We start from the raw sequence: 23,141 nt of genomic DNA on the forward strand, positions 1-23,141 counted from the left end.
GCCCCACCCACAACCAGCAGCTGCCCTCTGCTGCCCAGTTCCTTCCAGTCTCTAACTGGGCACAGACCGAGGCAGCAGCTGTGAAGTGCTGGCAACACTTTGGAGCTGAACAGCCCCGTCATCCCACACCAGCTCTGCTTCCATCCCGGGGGCTTTTGGCCGTGTAAACCCCTCAGAGCAGGGGGGCTGGTGGCCCCCTGGAGCAGCCACGGCCCCTCACGGGCACAGGGAGAGGCTGGAGCCAGGTTTGTTACGGGATCCAACGGTGGAGACGTGGAGGTGAAGCCATAAATTGTGCCATGCTGAGTGCCCAGGCCCATCCTGCCCAGCACGGGAGGGTTCGGCAGCTCCTGGTGATAAAATAGCTTTACACTTTATTAAATATATTAAATCTTAATAATTAAATAGTTATGTGGCAAAGCTGGTTCTGCTGAACGTCCCATCCTGGTCATGTCCAAACATCTCCAAGAATGGGGTGGATTTGGGGATGGCAGGGAGCGACGCGGGATGAAGCCGGCTGAGCCAAAACACCTCGGGAAACACCAAAATATTGGCAAAGACCCAAAGGAGAACTTCTTTGGCACGGGGGATGCTTGGCAAGGAAGGATCACCATGGGACCCCCATCCTGGCAGCTGCCTGTGGCACATGGAAAGCTCAGGCCACGCTGGGCGCCAGCAGCTCCTCATTTTTGGGGTCCCCTCAATCCAGGGTGCAGACATGGCCTGGCCAGGGGGATGCTGCCCTCGGACCATCCTTTCCCAGTGAAATCCATCCCTCCTTCAGCCAGAGGCGCGCCGGGCACCGCAGCTCTGCCGGGGAATTCCTGGCGCCGCCGAGCCCCCGGCGGTGCCGCCGCCAGAGCCGGGCGGGCAGGTCCGGGCAGCTCCGCGGCCGGCGCTGGGTGGGTGCCCCGAGGGCGCTGGGTGGGTGCCCCGAGGGCGCTGGGTGGGTGCCCCGAGGGCGCTGGGTGGGTGCCCCGAGGGCCGGGGGGTGCTGCAGAGGGTGGTTCTGCCCTCGGTGCCCCTCGGGTTGGTCGAGGTGACCAGCTGCCATCCCCGCCGGGACAGCGAGACGCGCCGGTGTCGGGTGACGGATCCAGGGGATATTTTTATGGCCGGGTGGAAGATTCCTCCTTTGGTGTTGTTTTTTTTTCCTATTTTTTCCGTGCTTGCAAATTCTACCGGCTGGAAGGAGGGGTGGGAGAGGCCGGAGCTCTGACCAAACCCCCTCTGTGACCGGAGCCATCCCGAACCCGGTGCAGCCCGACAGTGGCTCCGGTGTCCCGTTCCCGGCGCTCACTGCTCCAGTTTTGGCTTCTCCAGGGAATTGTTCAGCTTCTTCAAGGTCTTTTTAATGCGCAGGGCGGTGAGACGGGCCGAGGGGCTCTGGTACCAGCACTCCTTCATGATCTTGGCCAGCGCCGACAGAACCTGGGGAGGCACAGAAAGAGGGATAAAGGGAAGGGTTTAACGGGCAGCAAAGGCTCGGGGTGGGAGGGGGCCGGTCCCCCTGGGACTCACCGAATCGGTGAAGAGGCGGTTGGGGATCACGGGGGTCTGCTGGTCCACACACACCACCTTCTTCATGTCTTCGAAGCTGGGGTCGCTGGGCACGACGTCGAAGAAGGGCGGCCGGTACTCCTCCACGATGCCTGCGGGAGGGGGGAGCGTGAGGACGGGGCAGAGAGGGGGGTTCACCCGCAGCCTGCACACCCTGGAGGGTCCCGGCACAACCGAGCTGCTCCCTGCCCTGAGGGGCTTGTGGGGAATCGCCGGTGGGATGTGGCTCACCTGGGATGTCCCTCACCTGGGATGAGCCTCACCTGGGATGTCCCTTACCCGGGATGTCCCTCACCAGCGATGTCCCTCACCCAGGATGTCCCTCACTCGGGATGTCCCTCACCTGGGATGTCACTCACCCGGGATGTCCCTCACCCGGGATGAGCCTCTCCTGAGATGTGGCTCACCAGGGATGTGCCTCACCTGGGATGTGCCTCACCTGGGATGTGCCTCACCCGGGATGTCCCTTACCCAGGATGTCCCTTACCCGGGATGTCCCTCACCCGGGATGTCCCTCACCCGGGATGTCCCTCACCTGGTGGCAGCTGGTTGTGGCACCACTGGTGGCTCCAGCACCCTGGCACCAGCCCAGCACCAGCCCCACCACCAATATCAGCTCCAGCACCAGCTCCACAGCCCTTGGGACTGTGGCCACCTCCCCTCAGCACCTGGTGGCCAGCCTGCCAGCTGGCCCAGCTAATCTCTGCTTAATGCTTGAATATGTCCGTGTTCCTGGGGGATTTAATGTCTCTGGGAACCCCCACCAGCTCCCTGCACCCCAAGGGGTGACCCCAAAAACCTCAGGGTCCCCTGGAGTTCCCCATCCCCGATCCCCCGAAGCTGTCCTGGAGAGTGAGGGATCCTGGAAGGGTTAAACCCAGCGGGCTGAAGGTCATTCCTGCGCAAGGCTGCGGTAATTCAGAGTAAATGTGTAATCTGAGGGAGCCCTGGGGCCATAAATGAGATTATCCCGGCCAGACCGCGCCTGGGGGGACCTCCCGCCCCACCGGCCGGCGCCCACCATTTAATTAATGCTTTTAATGGACTTTGCCGTGATGAGCAGCACTGGCCAGGCAGCCCCGGCTGGGTTCATCACGAGGGGACCCTACCCCTTGCCCCAGCCCCGAGCTCCCGAGCCAAGCCCGGCGGCCGGAGGTCCCGGCCGTGGCCGCTTTCCAGGCAGCGCTTGAAGCCGCTTGTTTTCTAATCAGCGCTGAACAAACAAAGCACTGATTGAGCCTAATGGGCCCTTTAATCAGGGAGCCGGGTGCTGACACTAGATTACAGTGTTTATAATTTACAGCTAATCTTCTGGGCGAAGGAAAGAGGGAAAAAAAAAAAAAAAAAGAAAAGCAACAAGAAAAGGAGGGAAGGAGGGAACGGGCGCGGAGCCTCGCGGGGAGCCGGGAGCGAGCGGAGCCGGCACCGGGAGCTGCTCACCGTTCACCACCGTCCTCCGGGTGATCTCCCAGAGCACCAGCCCGTACGCCCAGATGTCGGTCTTCTTGTAGGACTCGAAGCAGTCGGTGCGGATCTGCTCGCTCAGCACCTCCGGGGCCATGTAGCGCTTGGTGCCCACCCGGGGGTTGTTGCCGATGTCCAGGTAGTCGCTGCCCTGGGAGTGTATGACAGCCAGCCCTGCGGGGACAGGTCGCAGAGTCGTTTGGGATGGCTTTGAAGGTCATCAATTGAACTATAAAATGCTGGGATGCCGTCCCTGGTGCTGCATTCATGGGGCTCAATATCCCAGAGGTGCCAAGACCCCAGGACACCACATCCATGTGGCACCATCGCCCCAGGGGCATCACATCCCTGGAATTTTACATCCTCAGGACATCACATTCCTGGAGCATCACATCTGTGGGGTTCCACAACCTTGGAGCACCACATTCCTGGGGTGCCACATCCCTGGGGTACCTCATCACTGGGGTACCACATCCCTGGGTGCTACAACCCTGGGTTATCACAACCCTGGGGTTTCACATCCCTGGGTACCACAGCCCTGGGGTTTCATGCCCCTAAGTGCCATATTCCTGGGGTATCTCATCACTGGGGCACCACGCTCCTGGGTGCTGCAACCCTGAGTGTCACAACCCTGGGGTTTCACACTCCTGGGTGTCACAAACATGAGGTTTCATGCCCCTAAGTGCCACATTCCTGGGGCACCACATCCCTGGGGTACCACATCACTGGGGCACCACACCTCTGGGTGCTGCAACCCTGGGTGTCACAAACATGGGGTTTCATGCCCCTAAGTGCCCCTTTCCTGGGGTACCTCATCACTGGGGTATCACATCCCTGGGTGCTGCAACCCTGGGTATCATAACCCTGGGGTTTCACACCCCTGGGTACAACAACCCTGGGGTTTCACCCCCTGAGTGCCACATCCCTGGGGTACCACATCCCTGGGGTACCACATCACTGGGGCACCACACCCCTGGGTGCTGCAACCCTGGGTATCACAACCCTGGGGTTTCACCCCCTAAGTGCCACATCCCTGGGGTACCACATTCCTGGGGTACCTCACACTGGGGCACCACGCTCCTGGGTGCTGCAACCCTGAGTGTCACAACCCTGGGGTTTCACACTCCTGGGTATCACAACCCTGGGGTTTCATGCCCCTAGGTGCCACATTCCTGGGGCACCACATCCCTGGGGTACCACATCACTGGGGCACCACACCCCTGGGTGCTGCAACCCTGGGTATCACAACCCTGGGGTTTCACCCCCTAAGTGCCACATCCCTGGGGTACCACATCACTGAGGTACCACACCCCTGGGTACTACAACCCTGGTATCACAACCCTGGGGTTTGACACCCCTCAGTGCCATATTCCTGGGGTTTCACACCCCTGGGTACCACAACCCTGGGGTTTCACCCCCTCAGTGCCCCTTTCCTGGGGTACCTCATCACTGGGGTACCACACCCCTGGGTTATCACATCCCTGGGTACCACAGCCCTGGGGTTTCACATCCCTGGGTATCACAACCCTGGGGTTTCACACCCCTCAGTGCCCCTTTCCTGGGGTTTCACCCCCTCAGTGCCCCTTTCCTGGGGTACCCCATCCCACCCCTCCGTCTCACCCAGGTCCGCGATGCAGCACTGCCGGTTGCTCTTCACCAGGATGTTCCTGCTCTTCAGGTCGCGGTGGGCGATGGCAGGTTTGCCTTGCGTGCCGAAAATCTCCACGTGGAGGTGGACGAGGCCACAGATGATGGAGGAGGCCAGGCCCAGGCAGGTCTCCACGTCCAGGGCTGTCCTCTGCAGGAAGTCGTAGAGAGAGCCGTTCTCGTGGTAGTGGGTGATGAGCCAGAGTTGTGTGCTGGAGTTCCTGGATGTCATGTCAGAGGCGATGAAGCCTGGGCAGGGAGAATCACCCGGGGTCACAGACCCGCCACGTGGGTCACCGTGCCAGGGAAAGAGCCGGGAGAAGGGCAGGGATGGGGCTTGGGGCTTGGGAAATCAGGCCCTGGCACCTCGTTAGGAAAGAGGCTGCGATGCAGGAGCCACAGGTCACTGTGCCAGGGAAAAAACTGGCAGAGAGGCAGGGATGGGGCTTGGGGCTTGGGGCTTGGGAAATCAGGCCTTGCCACCTCGTTAGGAAAGAGGTTTTGATGAAGGAGCAGGTCAGCATGCCAGGGAAACAGCTGGCACAAAGGCAGGGATGGGGTTTGGGATTTGGGAAATCAGGCCCTGCCACCTCGTTAGGAAAGAGATTTCAATGCAGGAGCCACGGGTCACTGTGCCAGGGAAAGAGCTGGGAGAAACACAGGGATGGGGCTTGGGATGGCTCTGGAGGGAGGAGTGGGGGGCAGGAGTTTGGAGAAGCCGCTGGGATTGGGGTGGCCCAAAGAACAGCCCTGAAAGCGGCAGAAGGGGAAGCGGCGCTTCCGCTGCCCACGGTGCCGCGAGCTCTGGGGGAGCGGGAAGTGCCCAGCCCCGGCCGTGGGAACGGCCCTGCCGGCGGTGTCCCAGCGCCTGCCACCACGGCGGGCTGTGGGGACAGCGGGGACGTGCCCCGCAAGGCTCCCAGTGAGGCCCCTTGGCCACCGGGCCCTGCTCCGTGCCCACAGCTCCGGTGGAGCGGCCATCGCGCCCTGGTGCCGCGCTACAGCCCAGGGTGAAACCCTCTCCTGCCCTCCTGATGCCTTTTTGGGCCACCTAAGAACAGAGGCCAGACAAAATTAAGGGAATATTACATTTACTGAAGGGCCTTCAGGTACATTTTGGTACAAAAACATTTTGGGTCTTGAGTTTTCATACTTTCAGAAGTTTGATCCATTTTTGGGTGTAGCCTCTGGGGAGGTTTTGTCTGCCTGAAATGTACCTGAAGCCCCTTCAATAAATATTTATTGAATATTTTGTTCTCTTAATTTTGTCTGGCCTCTGTTTTTAGGTATCCCACAAAGGCATCACTTCAGCACCGCGCCCTGGAATTGCTGGGTCCGGCCTGGAATAACCAGGGAGCCCCTTGGCTCTGGCAGGAGGGGTGGCCAAGCAGGTCAAGGTCATCCCCACAGCAAACCAGGGTGAAAACCTCTCCTGCCCTTTTTGGTCCACCTAAAAGCAGAGGCCAGACAAAATTAAGGGAATATTACATTTACTGAAGGTCCTTCAGGTACATTTCGGTAAAAAACGGATCACAGTTTTCATATTTTTATAAGTTTGGTCCATTTTTGCCCCCATTTCTCCAGCCCTCCCAGCCCCCCGCTCACCCAGGATGTTGTCGTGGCGGAGCAGGACGGTGTTGTAGATCTCTGTCTCACGGAACCACGACTGCTCATCCCGGGAGGAGAAGATCTTCACGGCCACGCTCTCGCCATGCCACACGCCCCGCCACACCTCGCCGTAGCGCCCTTTACCTGCCACAGGTGTGACGCTGTGTCACACAGCGCTCCCAGGGGGACACACCTGGACCCCGTGTGGGAGAGGATGGGGCAGCACAGGCTGACCTTGGCCAACACCCACCACCCCACCCAGCTGTCCCAGGACAGGGGAACAAGGGGGTCTCTGCTGGGTTTTGGTGGGGTCCAACCCCCACTCCTGGGTTTGAGGCTGTGGTGGCATCCCTCAAACACCAGCTGGGGGTGACTTGTTGGAGTCCAGGATATTCCTCTGGCCGCCCTGGAGGATTTGAAGACTGTACAGGAGGGTCTGGGGTCTGTCCAGGGGGGTCTGGGGTCTGTCCAGGGGGGTCTGGGGTCTGTCCAGGGGGGTCAGTCAGACCCACACAGAGCCCAGGAGGGCACTGCCTCTGATCCCTGCCATGGCAGTGAACACTCACATGCAGGAAGAATCACAAATCCTAAGAATTTAGAATAAGTAGTGGATGGTTTATTATAAATATAAATATAGAAATTAGAATTCTTAGTATATGGGGTTGAAGAGACAAGATGGAGGAATTGGGGAGTGGCCCCTGTGCTCCTTGTTCTTGCTCTCGTCCCCCATTTTCTGCTGAGTTGGATTTTAGAGATTGGTTTAGAGTAGAAATGACCTGTTAGCATAGGTAGTAGGCATTGGTACAATTTTGTAAATAAAAAGTTCATTTTGGATGGTGGTTGGGTCAGGGGTACATAAGGTGTGGGGCTCTCTGACCCACCCAGTCCTGCTCTGCTGGGGACGCCCTGCAGAGCTGGACAAGAACTGAGATAATGAAGAATAAACAGCCTTGATAACACGAACTGCTGGACTCAGCTCGTCTCTACCTCTGGTGTGAAACACTCAGGGCAAAGAGAAGACTGAAAACCTGATTACCTCTGGGAACAGCAACCCAGAGGAAACTCCCAGGGAACAGCAACCTTGGGGGAACCCTTAGTACCATGGGGAACAGCAACCCCAAGGAGAATCTCAGGGAATCAACAACCCTGAGAGTGACTGGGGTGGCCTCCCATGCCTCAGGAGCTCTCCTTACCCACGCACTCCATGAGGGTGATCTGCCGAGCCACCGTTCTCTGCACGAGGAAAGGCAGCCCCGAGCCGCTGCCCGTGGTGCAGTCATCGTTCAGCAGGTCCTGTGTGAACACGGGGTCAGCACGGGGTTGGGGGTTAGATTTGGGTTTTTTTCTTCTCACAGAATTTTTTCCCATAAGTTTCCAAGAGGCCTTGATGACTACTTAGAACAAAAAGGAGTATTTGAGGGATATGGCAGCACAAGGCTACACCTATTGTTTATGAGTCCCTGGGAGTGTCCCTCAGAGGGGAGAGATGACCCGAGCTCCTCATCTCATCCACCAGCCCGGGACTTTTCCTTCCTTCCAGTTCGACCTCTCAGAGTCCTGCAGGGGCACCGAGATCAAACTGCTCTGGGCTTTTGTAAAAGAAAGCCCTCAAGGTTCTTGGTTCTGTTTATTATTGATGCTGTAGTTGTTGTTTATTTGTCATTTTGTCATATATACTAGTAAAGAACTGTTATTCCTACCCCCATACCTCTGCCTGAAGGCTCCTTTAATTTTTTTTAATTGGAATAATTTGGAGGGAGGGGATTTGAATTCTCCATCTCTAGGGAGGTCCTGCCCCCTTCCTAGCAGATATCTGTCTTTGAAACCAAGACACACGGCGAGAATCCCCACCCACACCCACCCCGGGGACATTCAGGGTCCCTCACAGAGCTCACCCACCTCTAAGGTGCTGTCCCCCATCATGGATGCCTTCAGCATGAGGTCCGTGTCCCCAAAGTCGCTGTGCTTGTGGCGGTGCTGGGCCACCTTCCAGCAGAAGAGGGCCGTGAGCGCCACGAGGACGAGGAGGGAGAGCAGTGGGATGAAGATCATCAGGAGGAGGTTGGGGAGGGAAGACGTCTCCACCAGGGCATCTTCTCCTGTGTGGGGTGTGAAAATAAAATGAGAGACTCCGAATATTTCAGAAGGCAAAGCTTCATTGTCTAATTCTTATTACTTTTTATAAGTTGTTCTGATACAGACTTAATGTGATCGGTGAATAGGAACAACACCTCTCTAATCCCATTCGTTCAACTAGAGAAACAGCTAAAATGGGTTTTTTTTGAGAACTAGAAAGGCAAAATACCATGTAGAGAAAAACTGTTTTGAGAAAGGATTGTTGTTTGCCAAGACAGCTTTGAGAAGAAGCTTTCTTGAGAAATTTTCCCTGGGGGAAAAATGTTAGCAGCTGCTAGCGGGCTAAAATCTCTCAGACCCAGAAATATCAGGCCCACAGTGGGGGAACGAAGGATGGAAGGATGAGGAGGGTGGAGATCCAGGGCTTGGCCTTGGACCTGGGGGAGACTCTCCCTGCACTGGGATCAACCCCACGGACGGCACCTCTGCAGGCACAGCCGAAGAAGGGACACCTGAGGACACCTTGATGTAGTCGTGCATTTCTGTACCCGAGCAGGTGTTTCCATATAAGGAAGTTAAACTAGAATTTTCTACAGCCTGCTCGCTGCAATTGGCTCAGTCCCAGCACAGACACAGTGATAGGGCTTTGGAAATGCACCTCAAAGCCCAGTGTCCATCTCATTGGGCAAAGAGCCAAATAATCCCACCCGGACCATCGAGTACTAAAGGGCCTGCACAGGGGGTGCACGAGGCTTTTTGGGAGTGCCTTAGCCGGTGTAACTGTGCTTGGCTTATCTCTTTTCATTTTGTAATGTTTATTATTTTGCTGTCATTAAAACCTTTATTTTACAAAGCATATCCTGGGAAGCCGTCTCGCTATTTTCTTAAGCCATTACTCCGCTGGCTGGACCCTCGGAGTTATCAAGAGAAATCTCCATACCTTGATGGCTCTGTAGGAGCTGAGTGAGGACAGGGACGATCCTGAGACCCACCCACACCTCCAGCCCCGTGGGCAGCTCCCTCTCAGGGTTGTTGTTTTCCTGAGATTCTCCGTGGGGTTGGTGTTCCCCGAGGTGCTCAGGGTTCCCCCAAGGTTGCTGTTCCCTGGGAGTTTCCTCTGGGTTGCTGTTCCCAGAGCTAATCAGGTTTTCAGTCTTCTCTTTGCCCTGAGTGTTTCACACCAGAGGTAGAGACGACAAGCTGAGTCCCAGTGCACATTTCCAAGGTTGTTTATTCTTCATTATCTCAGTCCTTTTTCAACTCTGCCAGGCACTTCCCTGGCAGGGAACCTTATCTCAGTTCTTTCTCAGCTCTGCAAGGTGTCTCCGCAGAGCAGGACACGCGGGGGACTGGGCGGATCAGAGAGCCCCGCACCTTATGTACAGTTCCCTTGACCCAACCACTGTCCGAGAAGTATTTTTTATTTACAAAATTTTACCAATACCTACTACCTTTACTAACATGTCAGTTCTACTCTAAACCAATCTCTAAAACCCAACTCAGCACAAGATGGGGGACGAGAACAAGAACAAGGAGCACAGGGGCCACTCCCCAATTCCTCATCTTGTCTCTTCAGCCCCATCTACTAAAAATCCTAATTTCTATATTTATATTCTATAATAAACCATCCACTACTTATTTCAAATTCTTAGGGTTTGTGATTCTTCCTGCATGTGAGTGTTCACTGCCATGGCCAGGGATCAGAGGCAGTGTCCTCCTGGGATCTGTGTGGGTCTAACTGACCCCCCTGGACAGACCCCAGACCCCCTGTCCGGTCTCCAAACCCTCCAGGGTGGCCAGAGGGATGTTCTGGACTCCAACAGCTCCCCCCTGCCCCCCTCACCCCGCACCTTGCAGGAAGATCTCCAGCTCGGCGTTGCACATGCGGGAGGTGCAGCACCTCATGCCGTACTGCTCGGTCACGGGCGTGTGGCAGTGCTCCAGGACGTTCTGGGAGAAGCAGCCGCGGTGCTGGGTGATGGCTCCCTCCTCCCTCCTCTTGCTCACGAAGCACACCTTGCCCGTGCAGTTGGGCTGGCTGCAGTGGGGCACGTCGCAGGCGCACAGCAGCTCCTCTGTGGGCATGAGGAGGGGGCGTGTTGTGCCAGGGGGTCACCCCAGTGCCCACCCGGGAGCTTCGGTGGATTTGGAGACAGGGACATTGTCCTAAAGGCTCCATTTGGGGACAGGGACATTGTCCTAAACGCTCCCAGACAGAGTTTTGGGAATGGGCAGCCTGGGACTTGGGAGCTTTGGTGGATTTGGGGACAGGGACATTGTCCTAAACGCTCCCAGACAGAGTTTTGGGAATGGGCAGCCTGGGACTTGGGAGCTTTGGTGGATTTGGGGACAGGGACATTGTCCTAAAGGCTCCATTTGGGGACAGGGACATTGTCCTAAAGGCTCCTGAGATGAATTCTGGGAATGGGCAGCCTGGGACCCAGGAGCTTTGGTGGATTTGGGGACAGGGACATTGTCCTAAAGGCTCCATTTGGGGACAGGGACATTGTCCTAAAGGCTCCTGAGCTGAGTTTTGGGAATGGGCAGCCTGGGACCCGGGACCTTTGGTAGATTTGGGGACAGGGACATTGTCCTAAAGGCTCCTGAACCAAGTTCTGGGAATGGGCAGCCTGGGACCCGGGAGCTTCGGTGGATTTGGGGACAGGGACATTGTCCTAAAGGCTCCATTTGGGGACAGGGACATTGTCCTAAACGCTCCCAGACAGAGTTTTGGGAATGGGCAGCCTGGGACTTGGGAGCTTTGGTGGATTTGGGGACAGGGACATTGTCCTAAAGACTCCATTTGGGGACAGGGACATTGTCCTAAACGCTCCCAGACAGAGTTTTGGGAATGGGCAGCCTGGGACTTGGGAGCTTTGGTGGATATGGGGACAGGGACATTGTCCTAAAGGCTCCATTTGGGGACAGGGACATTGTCCTAAATGCTCCTGAGCCAAATTTTGGGAATGGGCAGCCTGGGATCATCATAGAAGGAGGGGAAGGCTGCAGTGAGTGCTCAGTACAAGGAGTCCATCCTGGCAGCTCCCAGAAATCGCTTGCTCCCAGCTGGGCTCCAAGTCCCAGCCCTGAACCTGTCAGGTGTCACCTGTCCCCAAGGGGCTCTATGGGATGGATTGTGCATCCAGCCCCAGCAGCTGGGATTTACTGGGATGCACTGGTTTACAACACACCCTGATCACGGAATCCCAGGGGACACGGGACCTATGGGAGCCTGACGCCAGGAGCTGGGGTGGGATCAAAAGCCCCAAACTCAGCCAGTGCCTTCCCAGAGGGTGTTTTGGGAGCCGGGTGCCAGACCTGGGGTCTTTCCTGGAGTTTTTCCTGCCTTCCCTGAAGGAGCTTTGCTGTGCCACGGTGCCAGAGTGGCTCAGATGGCGGCCACGCTCCCAAATTCCTAATTTAGCTCTGCCCTTTTGCGGAGAAAATATCCCTCCTGGAATCAGGGAGTTCAGCGTGAGGGCAGCCAGACATCCGGTGGTGAGGGGACAGTGAGGGGACAGCAAGGGGACAGCAAGGGGGTGGCTGTGGTGGCCGTCCTGCACTCCCTGTCCCCCTGCCCCAAAGGCTGCGTGGTGCCAGTGCCGTGGGGAGGTGGCAGAACTGGTTTGGGGTTGGTGGCCCCGTGGGCAGCACAGGGATTTGGTGGAGACTCATCCCCCAGCAGCTCTGCTGCTCCTCCCTGGCACAGCCGCGTTATCCTGGACCTCCCTGCAAAATCACCCAGCCTGGATCTGTGCCCAGGCCACCTGCTGCTCCCCTGGGATGCTGAGCAGCTCCTCCTGCCTCCCACCACCACCACCATCATCATCATCACCATCATCATCATCCCTGGGGAAACCCACATTTTTCAGTAGGTGGCACCAGCCTTTCCCCATCTCCCCCCCAGTGACAGCAAAGCGCGTGATCAACCACAATTAATTAAGCTGAGATCCTCTCTGAGGGATGGGTCACCACACCACAGGGGCACAGCACAGCCCCCGAGGAGCCCAGCTTCCTCCCTGGGTTTTATTTTGGGCAGAGATGCTCCCGAAAAGCCGAGGGTTTGTTTTAACCTGCTGTCACCCCGTGGCATCGGCACTCACCGGCTGCGAAGCTGAGGGACAGCGTCATCAGCGCCAGCACCGCGCGGCCACCGGCTGCACCCGGCATCGTCCTGGGGAGAGCAGGGGGTGAGAGCAGCCCCGGGGGCTCCTCAGACCCCGGGGTTTGGGAAGGGAGAGGGGACCCTGCAGGGGACAGGCGCAGAGCGAGGTAGGATGTGCTGCTCCCAAGGGAGTTTGGCTCCGGACATCCTGGGCACGGCCCTTCCTGAGAACAGATCCCGGAGCTTGGGGGACCTCCCTGCCATGGCATGGGGGTGCCACTGGTGGCCCCACAGCGCTGGGGAATGTGCTGGAACCAGAGAACGGAGCCCCAACCTCCTTCCTTTCCCCTGGTGATGCGCACACCGGCATTTCCCGCTGTCCCCACGGCTCCTGCCCCCTAAAACCACGGCCCCCACTGGTCCTGCCCCCTAAAACCACGGCCCCCACGGGCTTGGCAGCCCTGAGGATGCCACAGCAGGCAGGAGATTCCAGTTTTGGCAAAACCCTGCCCATGGCACGGAGCTCAAAGCCCCCACACCACACTCAGCCACAACAGCACCGCAGCCACCGAGCGCCGCCGGGGCTCAGTCCTGGGGGTGCTTTTGTGTGGAGCTTATCAATGACACAAACAGAGGTGCTGGGACAGCCAAAAATTCCTTGCTGAGCCTTTGAGGGAAGTTTGGCTATTTTTAATCTTCCTTTTTTTTTTTTCTCCTTTAAAAGAGGCGTTTCTGCCAAGGCAAACACGGCGATCCCCCCGCTGCCCCCCGCCTCGCTCCACGCAGGCCCCGGCCCCTCCTCGGCTCATTCTTCGTGTTCCCGACATAAACATGCCAAAGGCTCCGTTTCCTGCAATTGAAGAGCCCAGCCCAGGGCTGCTGGGACAGGAATCAAGATTGTTTAGATTCTGGCCTTGATGGGGAAGCGGAGTCACGCAAGCCCGGCCCTCGGGAGCGCACGCGGACGTGGCTGACCCCGGCAGGCTTCAGCCGGGCTGCAAATCGGGCTTTTCCTCCCCAAAATAACTCACTCGGTTGTTGCTCGAGGGGGGGAAACAGTGCCCAGATCCTGGGGCTGGAGGGCAGGAGCTGGGGGTGGTCCTGGGTGTGAGGAGGGATGCCAGGCTGATCCATCTGAACCTCATTTGGGGCAGGATCAGCTTTGTTCTAAAATCCCAACTCCCCCAGAGCGGGGCTGGGATCCCCTTTATTTTAAAACTCAACCCCTCTGGAGCTGGGCTGCCGATTCCTGAGGCCGGGATGCTGCCAAGCACCGCAATTCTCCCAATCCTGAGAGCTCCAGGATGCACAATTGAAAAGGGAAGCTGAATCTCCCAGGTGGTGAATTCCCTCCGTGCAGCCACTTCCACAAAATCCTGCACCATGAGACAGCTGCAGGATATTTGCCATGAATTACAAAGCAGGCAGGGCGTCACCCAAAACTCTGCTGTGGATGAAACATCCCGTGGATTGTCATTGTTAAAGAGAGAAAACCTTAATCCAGAGCCTGGCATCCCACAGGAAAAACATCCCGGGTTCTCCAGTAATGGCACAAACCAGTCCTGGCATTCCCATCCCTGTCCTTTCCTTCCTCCTTTTTCATCAAGAGCTGCAGCTCACGTGCCCTCCTGACACCCACAGCACCTTACCCTGCCTGGCTGGGTGTTATATTGTGGTTTTTGGGATTTGTAGCATCAGGAGAAGGAAAAAATCCCCAAGGGAAACCTCTGGGGTGGGACACGGGGCTGGCAGGAGTGGCTGGGAGCAAGAGGCAGCCGTGCTGCAGCTCGAGGGGCTGGAGTGAGAACAAACCCCGGGGAAGGGGAATTTCCCCATGGAAATTGGAAAATGGAGCAGGACACAACAGGAGCTCGGGGAAGGGTGGCAGGACACGGCCCTCGGGATGGTTCAGGGATCTCTGCTCTCACCAGGGCAGCTTGGCTGAGCTCAATCCCAAATCTCCTGCCCTCCCCTGTGGTTTGTGCTGCTTTCAGGGGGTTTAGCCACGGGCTGTGGCTCACGGCTCAGTTCCCTGTGCTGCCTTTTCACAGCCAACAGCCGAGCCCCTCGTGCCAGCACTGATGCCAGCCAGGGGTGAGGAGCTGGGTGGGCACCAGGGCAGAGCTGGCAGGAGATTTCCCACGCATCCCAAGGCTCCAGCCTGGTTTTGGGCACAGGTGGAGGATTTCCCCTCCCTGTCTGCAGCTGCAGGTGGGTCCCACATCCACCCCTGCAGCGGGCTCTGCCAGCCCAGCCCCTCTCACTGAGGGGCGTTTCCACATCTCCATTCCCTGAACAAGCACCACACAAAGGGAGCACCAAAACCCGCCCGGGTTCTCCTCGGTGTGGGGATGGCACCGCCTGTGGCTCCTCGTGCAGAGCAGGGACAAGGGGAGTGTGGCTGCCCCGGCCCTGGAGAGGGCTCCAGTGCCAGCGCTGTGACACAGCTCCGTGCTGGGGCTCTCCCCAGCTTGGTTTTGGAGATGGAGCCTCTTTAGTGACCATTTGGGTCTTCCTTGCCCACCCTCCTCTGAGAGACCTGGAATTTGGCTGTACAGAAGGGGAGCACTGAGGTGGCAAATTCTGTGCTCTTGGAGCCCACTGCAGCCCTCGCTAGCAGAGCTCTCAACTTTCCCTCATTTTTCCCCACGTCTTTTCAAAACACACCCAAATTCCCCATTTCCCATGTCGATTCCAGCCTTTCTGTTGAAGTTGTCTATTATTTCTTATTATTTATTGCTTATTTCAGCTCTTTAGCAAGGGCCTGGGGACAGATCCTGCTACCACCACACTGCTGTGAACCCAAATTTGTGCCCCTGGCCCCAATTCCAACCCCGATATCAACACCGGCGTCCCACGGAACACAAAGGAAACGGGGCCAAACCCTGATTTTTGGGGGTAAATCAGGAGGAACCCCGAGCTCAGTGCAGCCCCCGGACCCCACGAGCTCGTGGCTCTTCCCCACTCACCTCCAGCATCCACGTCCTGCGGGAGCCCACGGCACAGCCCGGCCCTGGCGAGGCTCTCCCGGCCCCGATCCCGCTCTGGGCTCTGGCTCAGCCGGGGCAGCTCTGCTCCGTGCCCTGAGCCCCAAAATCCGAGGATCTTCATGGATCTGCTGCCCTCCTGCCACCCATCCTGTCACCGTGGGGGCTCCCACGCTGGGGGACTGTCACCCTTCCTGGCCCGGCCGCGGGGTCGGCGTTGTCCGACGCAGCCCTTTGGCAGCTGCTCTGTGGTCTGGATGTGGGAGAAGTCAAAAAAATGTTTCTTATTACTGCCTCTTCCTGCCTGGCTTCTCTCCACCACTCCCAGCTAATAAAGCATTTCCTATTGCTGAGCACACAGCCACGACCAGCCTCCCTTCCTCCCGCTCACCGGGCCCCAGCTCCATCCTGGTTGCTTTCCCTTGCCTGTTACTCCCTCCTCGTCCTTCCCCGAGGGTTTTCCCACTCTTTTTCCCAATTTTCACTGCAAACTCTATCCCATGGTGTGGATGTGGCCGTCACAACTTCACCCTGAGCATCCCGAGGTCTTTAGCAGGAGCACAGCTCCCTGACAGGGATGGGAATGTTCTGGAGAGATGCTGTGGGGATGACCTTGACCTGCTCCAGCCCTCATGGCAGAGCCAAGGGGCTCCCTGGTTATTCCAGGCCGGACCCAGCAATTCCAGGGCGCGGTGCTGAAGTGATGCCTTTGTGGGCTACCTAAAAACAGAGGCCAGACAAAATTAAGAGAACAAAATATTCAATAAATATTTATTAAAGGGGCTTCAGGTACATTTCAGGCAGATGAAGTCCCCCCAGGGACTACACCCAGAAATGGACCAAACTTCTGAAAACTCAAGACCCAAAATGTTTTTGTACCTAAATGTACCTGAAGGCCCTTCAGTAAATGTAATATTCCCTCAATTTTGTCTGGCCTCTGTTTTTAGGTGGACCAAAAAGGGCAGGAGGGGGTTTCACCCTGGTTTGCTGTGGGGATGACCTTGACCTGCTTGGCCACCCCTCCTGCCAGAGCCAAGGGGCTCCCTGGTTATTCCAGGCCGGACCCAGCAATTCCAGGGGACGGTGCTGAAGTGATGCCTTTGTGGGATACCTAAAATCAGAGGCCAGACAAAATTAAGAGAACAAAATATTCAATAAATATTTATTGAAGGGGCTTCAGGTACATTTCAGGCAGATGAAGTCCCCCCAGGGGCTACACCCAAAAATGGATCAAACCTATAAAAGTATGAAAACTCAAGACCCAAAATGTGTTTGTACCTAAATGTACCTGAAGGCCCTTCAGTAAATGTAATATTCCCTTAATTTTATCTGGCCTCTCTTCTTAGGTGGCCCAAAAAGGCATCAGGAGGGCAGGAGAGGGTTTCACCCTGGGCTGTAGCGCGGCACCAGGGCGCGATGGCCGCTCCACCGGAGCTGTGGGCACGGAGCAGGGCCCGGTGGCCAAGGGGCCTCACTGGGAGCCTTGCGGGGCACGTCCCCGCTGTCCCCACAGCCCGCCGTGGTGGCAGGCGCTGGGACACCGCCGGCAGGGCCGTTCCCACGGCCGGGGCTGGGCACTTCCCGCTCCCCCAGAGCTCGCGGCACCGTGGGCAGCGGAAGCGCCGCTTCCCCTTCTGCCGCTTTCAGGGCTGTTCTTTGGGCCACCCCAATCCCAGCGGCTTCTCCAAACTCCTGCCCCCCACTCCTCCCTCCAGAGCCATCCCAAGCCCCATCCCTGTGTTTCTCCCAGCTCTTTCCCTGGCACAGTGACCTGTGGCTCCTGCATTGCAGCCTCTTTCCTAACAAGGTGGCAGAGCCTGATTTCCCAAGCCCCAAGCCCCAAGCCCCATCCCTGTGTTTCTCCCAGCTGTTTCCCTGGCATGGTGACCCATGGCTCCTTCATCAAAACCTCTTTCCTAACGAGGTGGCAAGGCCTGATTTACCAAACCCCAAGCCCTGAGCCCCATCCCTGCTTTTCTGCCAGCTGTTTCCCTGGCACAGTGACCTGGTCCTACATCAAAACCTCTTTCCTAACGAGGTGGCACGGGCTCATTTCCCAAGCCCCGAGCCCCATCCCTACTTTTCTGCCAGCTGTTTCCCTGGCACAGTGACCCGTGGCTCCTGCATCGCAGCCTCTTTCCTAACGAGGTGCCAGGGCCTGATTTCCCCAGCCCCAGCTCCATCCCTGCCCTTCTCCCGGCTCTTTCCCTGGCACGGTGACCCACGTGGCGGGTCCGTGACCCCGGGTGATTCTCCCTGCCCAGGCTTCATCGCCTCTGACATGACATCCAGGAACTCCAGCACGCAGCTCTGGCTCATCACCCACTACCACGAGAACGGCTCTCTCTCATCGCAGCCTCTTTCCTAATGAGGTGGCAGGGCCTGATTTACCAAACCCCAAACCCCATCCCTGCCTTTGTGCCAGCTGTTTCCCTGGCACGGTGACCTGCTCCTTCATCAAAACCTCTTTCCTAACGAGGTGGCAGGGCCTGATTTCCCTCCCCGCTGCCCCCGTTGCATCACCAGCCCCAAGCGCATCGTGAACCCACCCGGAGCCTCCGGGGCACCGCGGCCGGGGAGCTTTGAGTCCCGCCGGCCGCCTCGCCCCGCTATCAGCCGAGATCTCGGGAAGTTGAAACAAACAACAGCACAAAACCAGGATAAAACATTGAAGGACCTTCACATGTGACTTTGCCCGTGCGGGAGCCGCAGCTCTGCCGCAGCGGCGCGGGGGAAGCGGTTCCCATCAGATACGGGCTGCCCGGAGGAAGCGGAGGGCTGCAGACTCCTTATCGCCGTGACCATCTCTGCTCCGGCGGGCGGGGCGCAGTGATCCCGCCGGACTGGCCCCTCCCGGGTTATTCCTGGATGGTTCTTGCATCGCTTCCATGGGAGCAGACACGGGGCATCCTGCTTGTACGGCTGCGGGTGGGAGTTATTCTGGGCAGGGGAGCAGCAAGGGCTGCTGCTGGCTGGTTTGATCCCTGCAATGCCACCTTTCAAACAGCCCACAACCCCTTTTTAAATCATGAGCACCACTGAGGGGATAAACGCTGCTTAAAAACTTCTAAAAGTTCCTAAATCCCCAATCCTGGGCGACTGGAAGGGCAGGGATGGGTGGGAGCTCTGGGCTCAGCTGCAGCTCTGGCACTGCCGCCGTGGGAAAGTGGATTCCTCCAGAGTGGGACTGACTGTGGAGGTGTGAGATGGGCAAATCAAACCCTCCCCAGGCTCCTGCCCCGCTTCCAGCCCTTGTCTGGGGTACACAGGGTGAATCAGCGGGGCTGGGCACCACCCAGCAGCACCCTGCCAGCCTTGGTACAGCTTCCCTTGAGGCCTTGAGGCCAAAGTGAGATTTTCTTTCATCACCCGGTGCTCATTGCTGTGATTTCATCCTGCAGAAGGGAAGGGGAACACAGCCAGACCCTCTCCAGGTGCTCCCAGCCGTCCCTTGGGGTCTCACTGAGCCATCCCGCGGTGGCAGGGGGGGATGAGGGGTCAGTGGGGGCCCGTCCCTCCCTTCCCCCGGCGTGGCAGGAGCCAGGCTGGCACGGCCGATGCCACGGCTGCTCCGTGTGCCACCCGCCCCCGGCTCATCTGCGAGCAGGGAGCTGGCCAAGGAGGGCAGCCACGTGCCAAGGGATGCAGGGGAACAGACGGGGAGGCTGCGGCTCCTTCCCCACGGGAATCCTTCCCTGCCTGCCCACAACTCCCAGTGCCCCACAAAGGGCAGAGCTGCAGCCTCAAAGTGGGGAGCGTGGACTCCTGTCCCCCTAAAAGGGGGTGCTGCAGGGAGGGGGCTGCACATCTGGCCAGGGATTATTAATGACAGGGGTAACTTTTTGTGACACTGCCCATCGCCCTCCTGGAGTCAAACTCTGCCCGTGCTGCGGGAGCAGCGCCCCAGCTCACGTCCCTACACCCTGGGGTGGAGCTGGGTTTAAGGGGATCGGAAATACGGGAACTCCAGCACCCTGCTGCAGCCCTGGCAGCGTTGGAGCTCTGGGGGCAGCTGGGGATGGAGCCCTCGAGTATCCCAAGCTTGGTTTCTGTTGGAGTCTAGAACATCCCTCTGGCCACCCTGGAGGGTTTGGAGACCGGACAGGGGGTCTGGGGTCTGTCCAAGGGGCTCAGGCAGCCTCACACAGAGCCCAGGAGGGCACTGCCTCTGATCCCTGCCATGGCAGTGAATGCCCACAGTGTGTGAAGAATCACAAGCTGGGAGAATTCAAAATAAGCAGTTTTTAGTTTATCATAGAATGTAAATGTAGAATTTAGGATTCTCAGTATATGGGGTTGAAGAGGCAAGATGGAGGAATTGGGGAGTGGCCCCTGTGCTCCTTGTTCTTGTTCTCGTCCCCCATTTTCTGCTGAGTTGGGTTTTAGAGATTGGTTTAGAGTAGAAATGACCTGTTAGCATAGGTAGTAGGCATTGGTACAATTTTGTAAATAAAAAGTTCATTTTGGATGGTGGTTGGGTCAGGGGTACATAAGGTGTGGGGCTCTCTGATCCACCCAGTCCTGCTCTGCTGGGGATGCCCTGCAGAGCTGAGAAAGAACTGAGATAATGAAGAATAAACAACCTTGGAAATGTGCACTGGGGACTCAGCTTGTCGTCTCTACCTCTGGTGTGAAACACTTGGTGCAAAGAGAAGACTGAAAACCTGATTACCTCTGGGAACAGCAACCCAGAGGAGAATCTCAGGGAAAAGCAACTCTGAGAGGTTTCCAGCCTGTGCTAGTAGCTGGTGCTCCTTCCACAGCACGGAGCTGCTTCCCTGTGCTGAGCCTTGGTGTGTCCATCCCGCTCACAGGAACAGCCAGGAATGGGGAATGTCACTGAGGATGTGACAGGGGAGCCAGGGGACACCAGCAGCAAAGGGGGAGCAGTCCTGCCAGCCCCACAGCAGCCCTGAGCTTTATTTGTGGAATCAATCCTGTTAACATGGCAACCACTTCCATTTTAATTTGCTCAGCCACATTCCAGCGCACGCTGTGGAATCGGGAGCTCGGGAAGATCAAAGAGGGGAAAAAAAAAGAAAGAGGAAAAAACATAGGAAGGGTTTGTGCCACAGCCCTGCTCCCTGGCATTCCTGGAGCTTGGTCCAGAGTCTCAGGACATCGGTGCCCAGCACGACATGTACCACCCTAGGGTGGCCACCCTTGGGGTGGAGAGGACAAGAGGCCAGACAGGGGCCTGTGAACCCTCGGGGGTGTTTCAGCTGGGTGTGCACACCCACATCCTCCTCCTGTGCACACCCACCTCATCCTCCTGTGCACACCCACATCGTCCTCCTGTGCACACCCACATCGTCCTCCTGTGCACACCTGCATCATCCTCCTGTGCACACCCACATCCTCCTCCTGTGCACACCCTCATCGTCCTCCTGTGCACACCCACATCGTCCTCCTGTGCACAGCCACATCACCCTCCTGTGCACACCCACATCCTCCTCCTGTGCACACCCACATCACCCTCCTGTGCACACCCACATCGTCCTCCTGTGCACACCCACATCGTCCTCCTGTGCACACCCACATCATCCTGTGCACACCCACATCGTCCTCCTGTGCACACCCACATCATCCTGTGCACACCCACCTCATCCTCCTGTGCACACCCACATCGTCCTCCTGTGCACACCCACATCACCCTCCTGTGCACACCCACATCGTCCTCCTGTGCACACCCACATCGTCCTCCTGTGCACACCCACATCATCCTCCTGTGCACACCCGCATCGTCCTCCTGTGCACACCCACATCCTCCTCCTGTGCACACCCACATCACCCTCCTGTGCACACCCACATCCTCCTGTGCACACCCACATCGTCCTCCTGTGCACACCCACATCATCCTCCTGTGCACACCCACATCATCCTCCTGTGCACACCCACATCGTCCTCCTGTGCACACCCACATCATCCTCCTGTGCACACCCACATCCTCCTCCTGTGCACACCCACATCATCCTCCTGTGCACACCCACATCCTCCTCCTGTGCACACCCACATCATCCTCCTGTGCACACCCACATCCTCCTTCTGTGCACACCCACATCACCCTCCTGTGCACACCCACATCACCCTCCTGTGCACACCCACATCCTCCTCCTGTGCACACCCGCATCATCCTCCTGTGCACACCCACATCATCCTCCTGTGCACACCCACATCGTCCTCCTGTGCACACCCACATCGTCCTCCTGTGCACACCCACATCCTCCTCCTGTGCACACCCACATCGTCCTCCTGTGCACACCCACATCCTCCTCCTGTGCACACCCACATCACCCTCCTGTGCACACCCACATCACCCTCCTGTGCACACCCACATCGTCCTCCTGTGCACACCCACATCACCCTCCTGTGCACACCCACATCATCCTCCTGTGCACACCCACATCACCCTCCTGTGCACACCCACATCCTCCTCCTGTGCACACCCGCATCGTCCTCCTGTGCACACCCACATCATCCTGTGCACACCCACATCCTCCTCCTGTGCACACCCGCATCGTCCTCCTGTGCACACCCATCATCCTCCTGTGCACACCCACATCGTCCTCCTGTGCACACCCACATCCTCCTCCTGTGCACACCCACATCGTCCTCCTGTGCACACCCACATCATCCTCCTGTGCACACCCACATCACCCTCCTGTGCACACCCACATCATCCTCCTGTGCACACCCACATCCTCCTCCTGTGCACACCCACATCATCCTCCTGTGCACACCCACATCACCCTCCTGTGCACACCCACATCCTCCTCCTGTGCACACCCACATCCTCCTCCTGTGCACACCCACATCACCCTCCTGTGCACACCCACATCACCCTCCTGTGCACACCCACATCGTCCTCCTGTGCACACCCACATCGTCCTCCTGTGCACACCCACATCCTCCTCCTGTGCACACCCACATCGTCCTCCTGTGCACACCCACATCCTCCTCCTGTGCACACCCACATCATCCTCCTGTGCACACCCACATCGTCCTCCTGTGCACACCCACATCATCCTCCTGTGCACACCCACATCGTCCTCCTGTGCACACCCACATCACCCTCCTGTGCACACCCACATCCTCCTCCTGTGCACACCCACATCGTCCTCCTGTGCACACCCACATCATCCTCCTGTGCACACCCACATCCTCCTCCTGTGCACACCCGCATCGTCCTCCTGTGCACACCCACATCCTCCTCCTGTGCACACCCACATCATCCTCCTGTGCACACCCACATCACCCTCCTGTGCACACCCACATCATCCTCCTGTGCACACCCACATCATCCTCCTGTGCACACCCACATCCTCCTGTGCACACCCGCATCGTCCTCCTGTGCACACCCACATCGTCCTCCTGTGCACACCCACATCGTCCTCCTGTGCACACCCACATCCTCCTCCTGTGCACACCCACATCCTCCTCCTGTGCACACCCACATCATCCTCCTGTGCACACCCACATCATCCTCCTGTGCACACCCACATCGTCCTCCTGTGCACACCCACATCATCCTCCTGTGCACACCCACATCCTCCTTCTGTGCACACCCACATCCTCCTCCTGTGCACACCCGCATCGTCCTCCTGTGCACACCCACATCGTCCTCCTGTGCACACCCACATCGTCCTCCTGTGCACACCCACATCCTCCTCCTGTGCACACCCACATCGTCCTCC

At 57.8% G+C, this 23,141-nt stretch overlaps 1 protein-coding gene across 1 annotated transcript; it reads right to left on the reverse strand.

Annotated features, from left to right (window-relative positions):
- Positions 1-354: 354 nt before the first annotated feature.
- ACVRL1 (activin A receptor like type 1) lies at positions 355-15,720 on the reverse strand. Its single transcript, XM_063425160.1, has 10 exons — positions 15,430-15,720; positions 12,459-12,529; positions 10,206-10,430; positions 8,179-8,378; positions 7,473-7,572; positions 6,277-6,423; positions 4,645-4,920; positions 3,001-3,198; positions 1,522-1,652; positions 355-1,431 (listed from the first exon to the last, which is right to left on the reverse strand). The coding sequence occupies exons 2-10, from the start codon at positions 12,523-12,525 to the stop codon at positions 1,297-1,299; spliced, it is 1,479 nt and encodes a 492-aa protein (XP_063281230.1). The 5' UTR covers positions 12,526-12,529; positions 15,430-15,720; the 3' UTR covers positions 355-1,296.
- Positions 15,721-23,141: the final 7,421 nt, after the last annotated feature.

The sequence above is a fragment of the Prinia subflava genome, unplaced genomic scaffold (assembly GCF_021018805.1).
Source record: "Prinia subflava isolate CZ2003 ecotype Zambia unplaced genomic scaffold, Cam_Psub_1.2 scaffold_53_NEW, whole genome shotgun sequence".
NCBI classification, from domain to species: domain Eukaryota; kingdom Metazoa; phylum Chordata; class Aves; order Passeriformes; family Cisticolidae; genus Prinia; species Prinia subflava.

Bases quoted from the DNA above. Each gene is read 5' to 3' on its own strand.
- ACVRL1 (XM_063425160.1), bottom strand. From the start codon at position 12,525: ATGCCGGGTGCAGCCGGTGGCCGCGCGGTGCTGGCGCTGATGACGCTG. The intron at 8,379-10,205 runs GTGCGGGGTGAG...CACCCCACACAG, and splicing joins GCTGGAGATCTTCCTGCAAG to GAGAAGATGCCCTGGTGGAG. The intron at 7,573-8,178 runs GTGGGTGAGCTC...GTGTTCACACAG, and splicing joins TGGGGGACAGCACCTTAGAG to GACCTGCTGAACGATGACTG.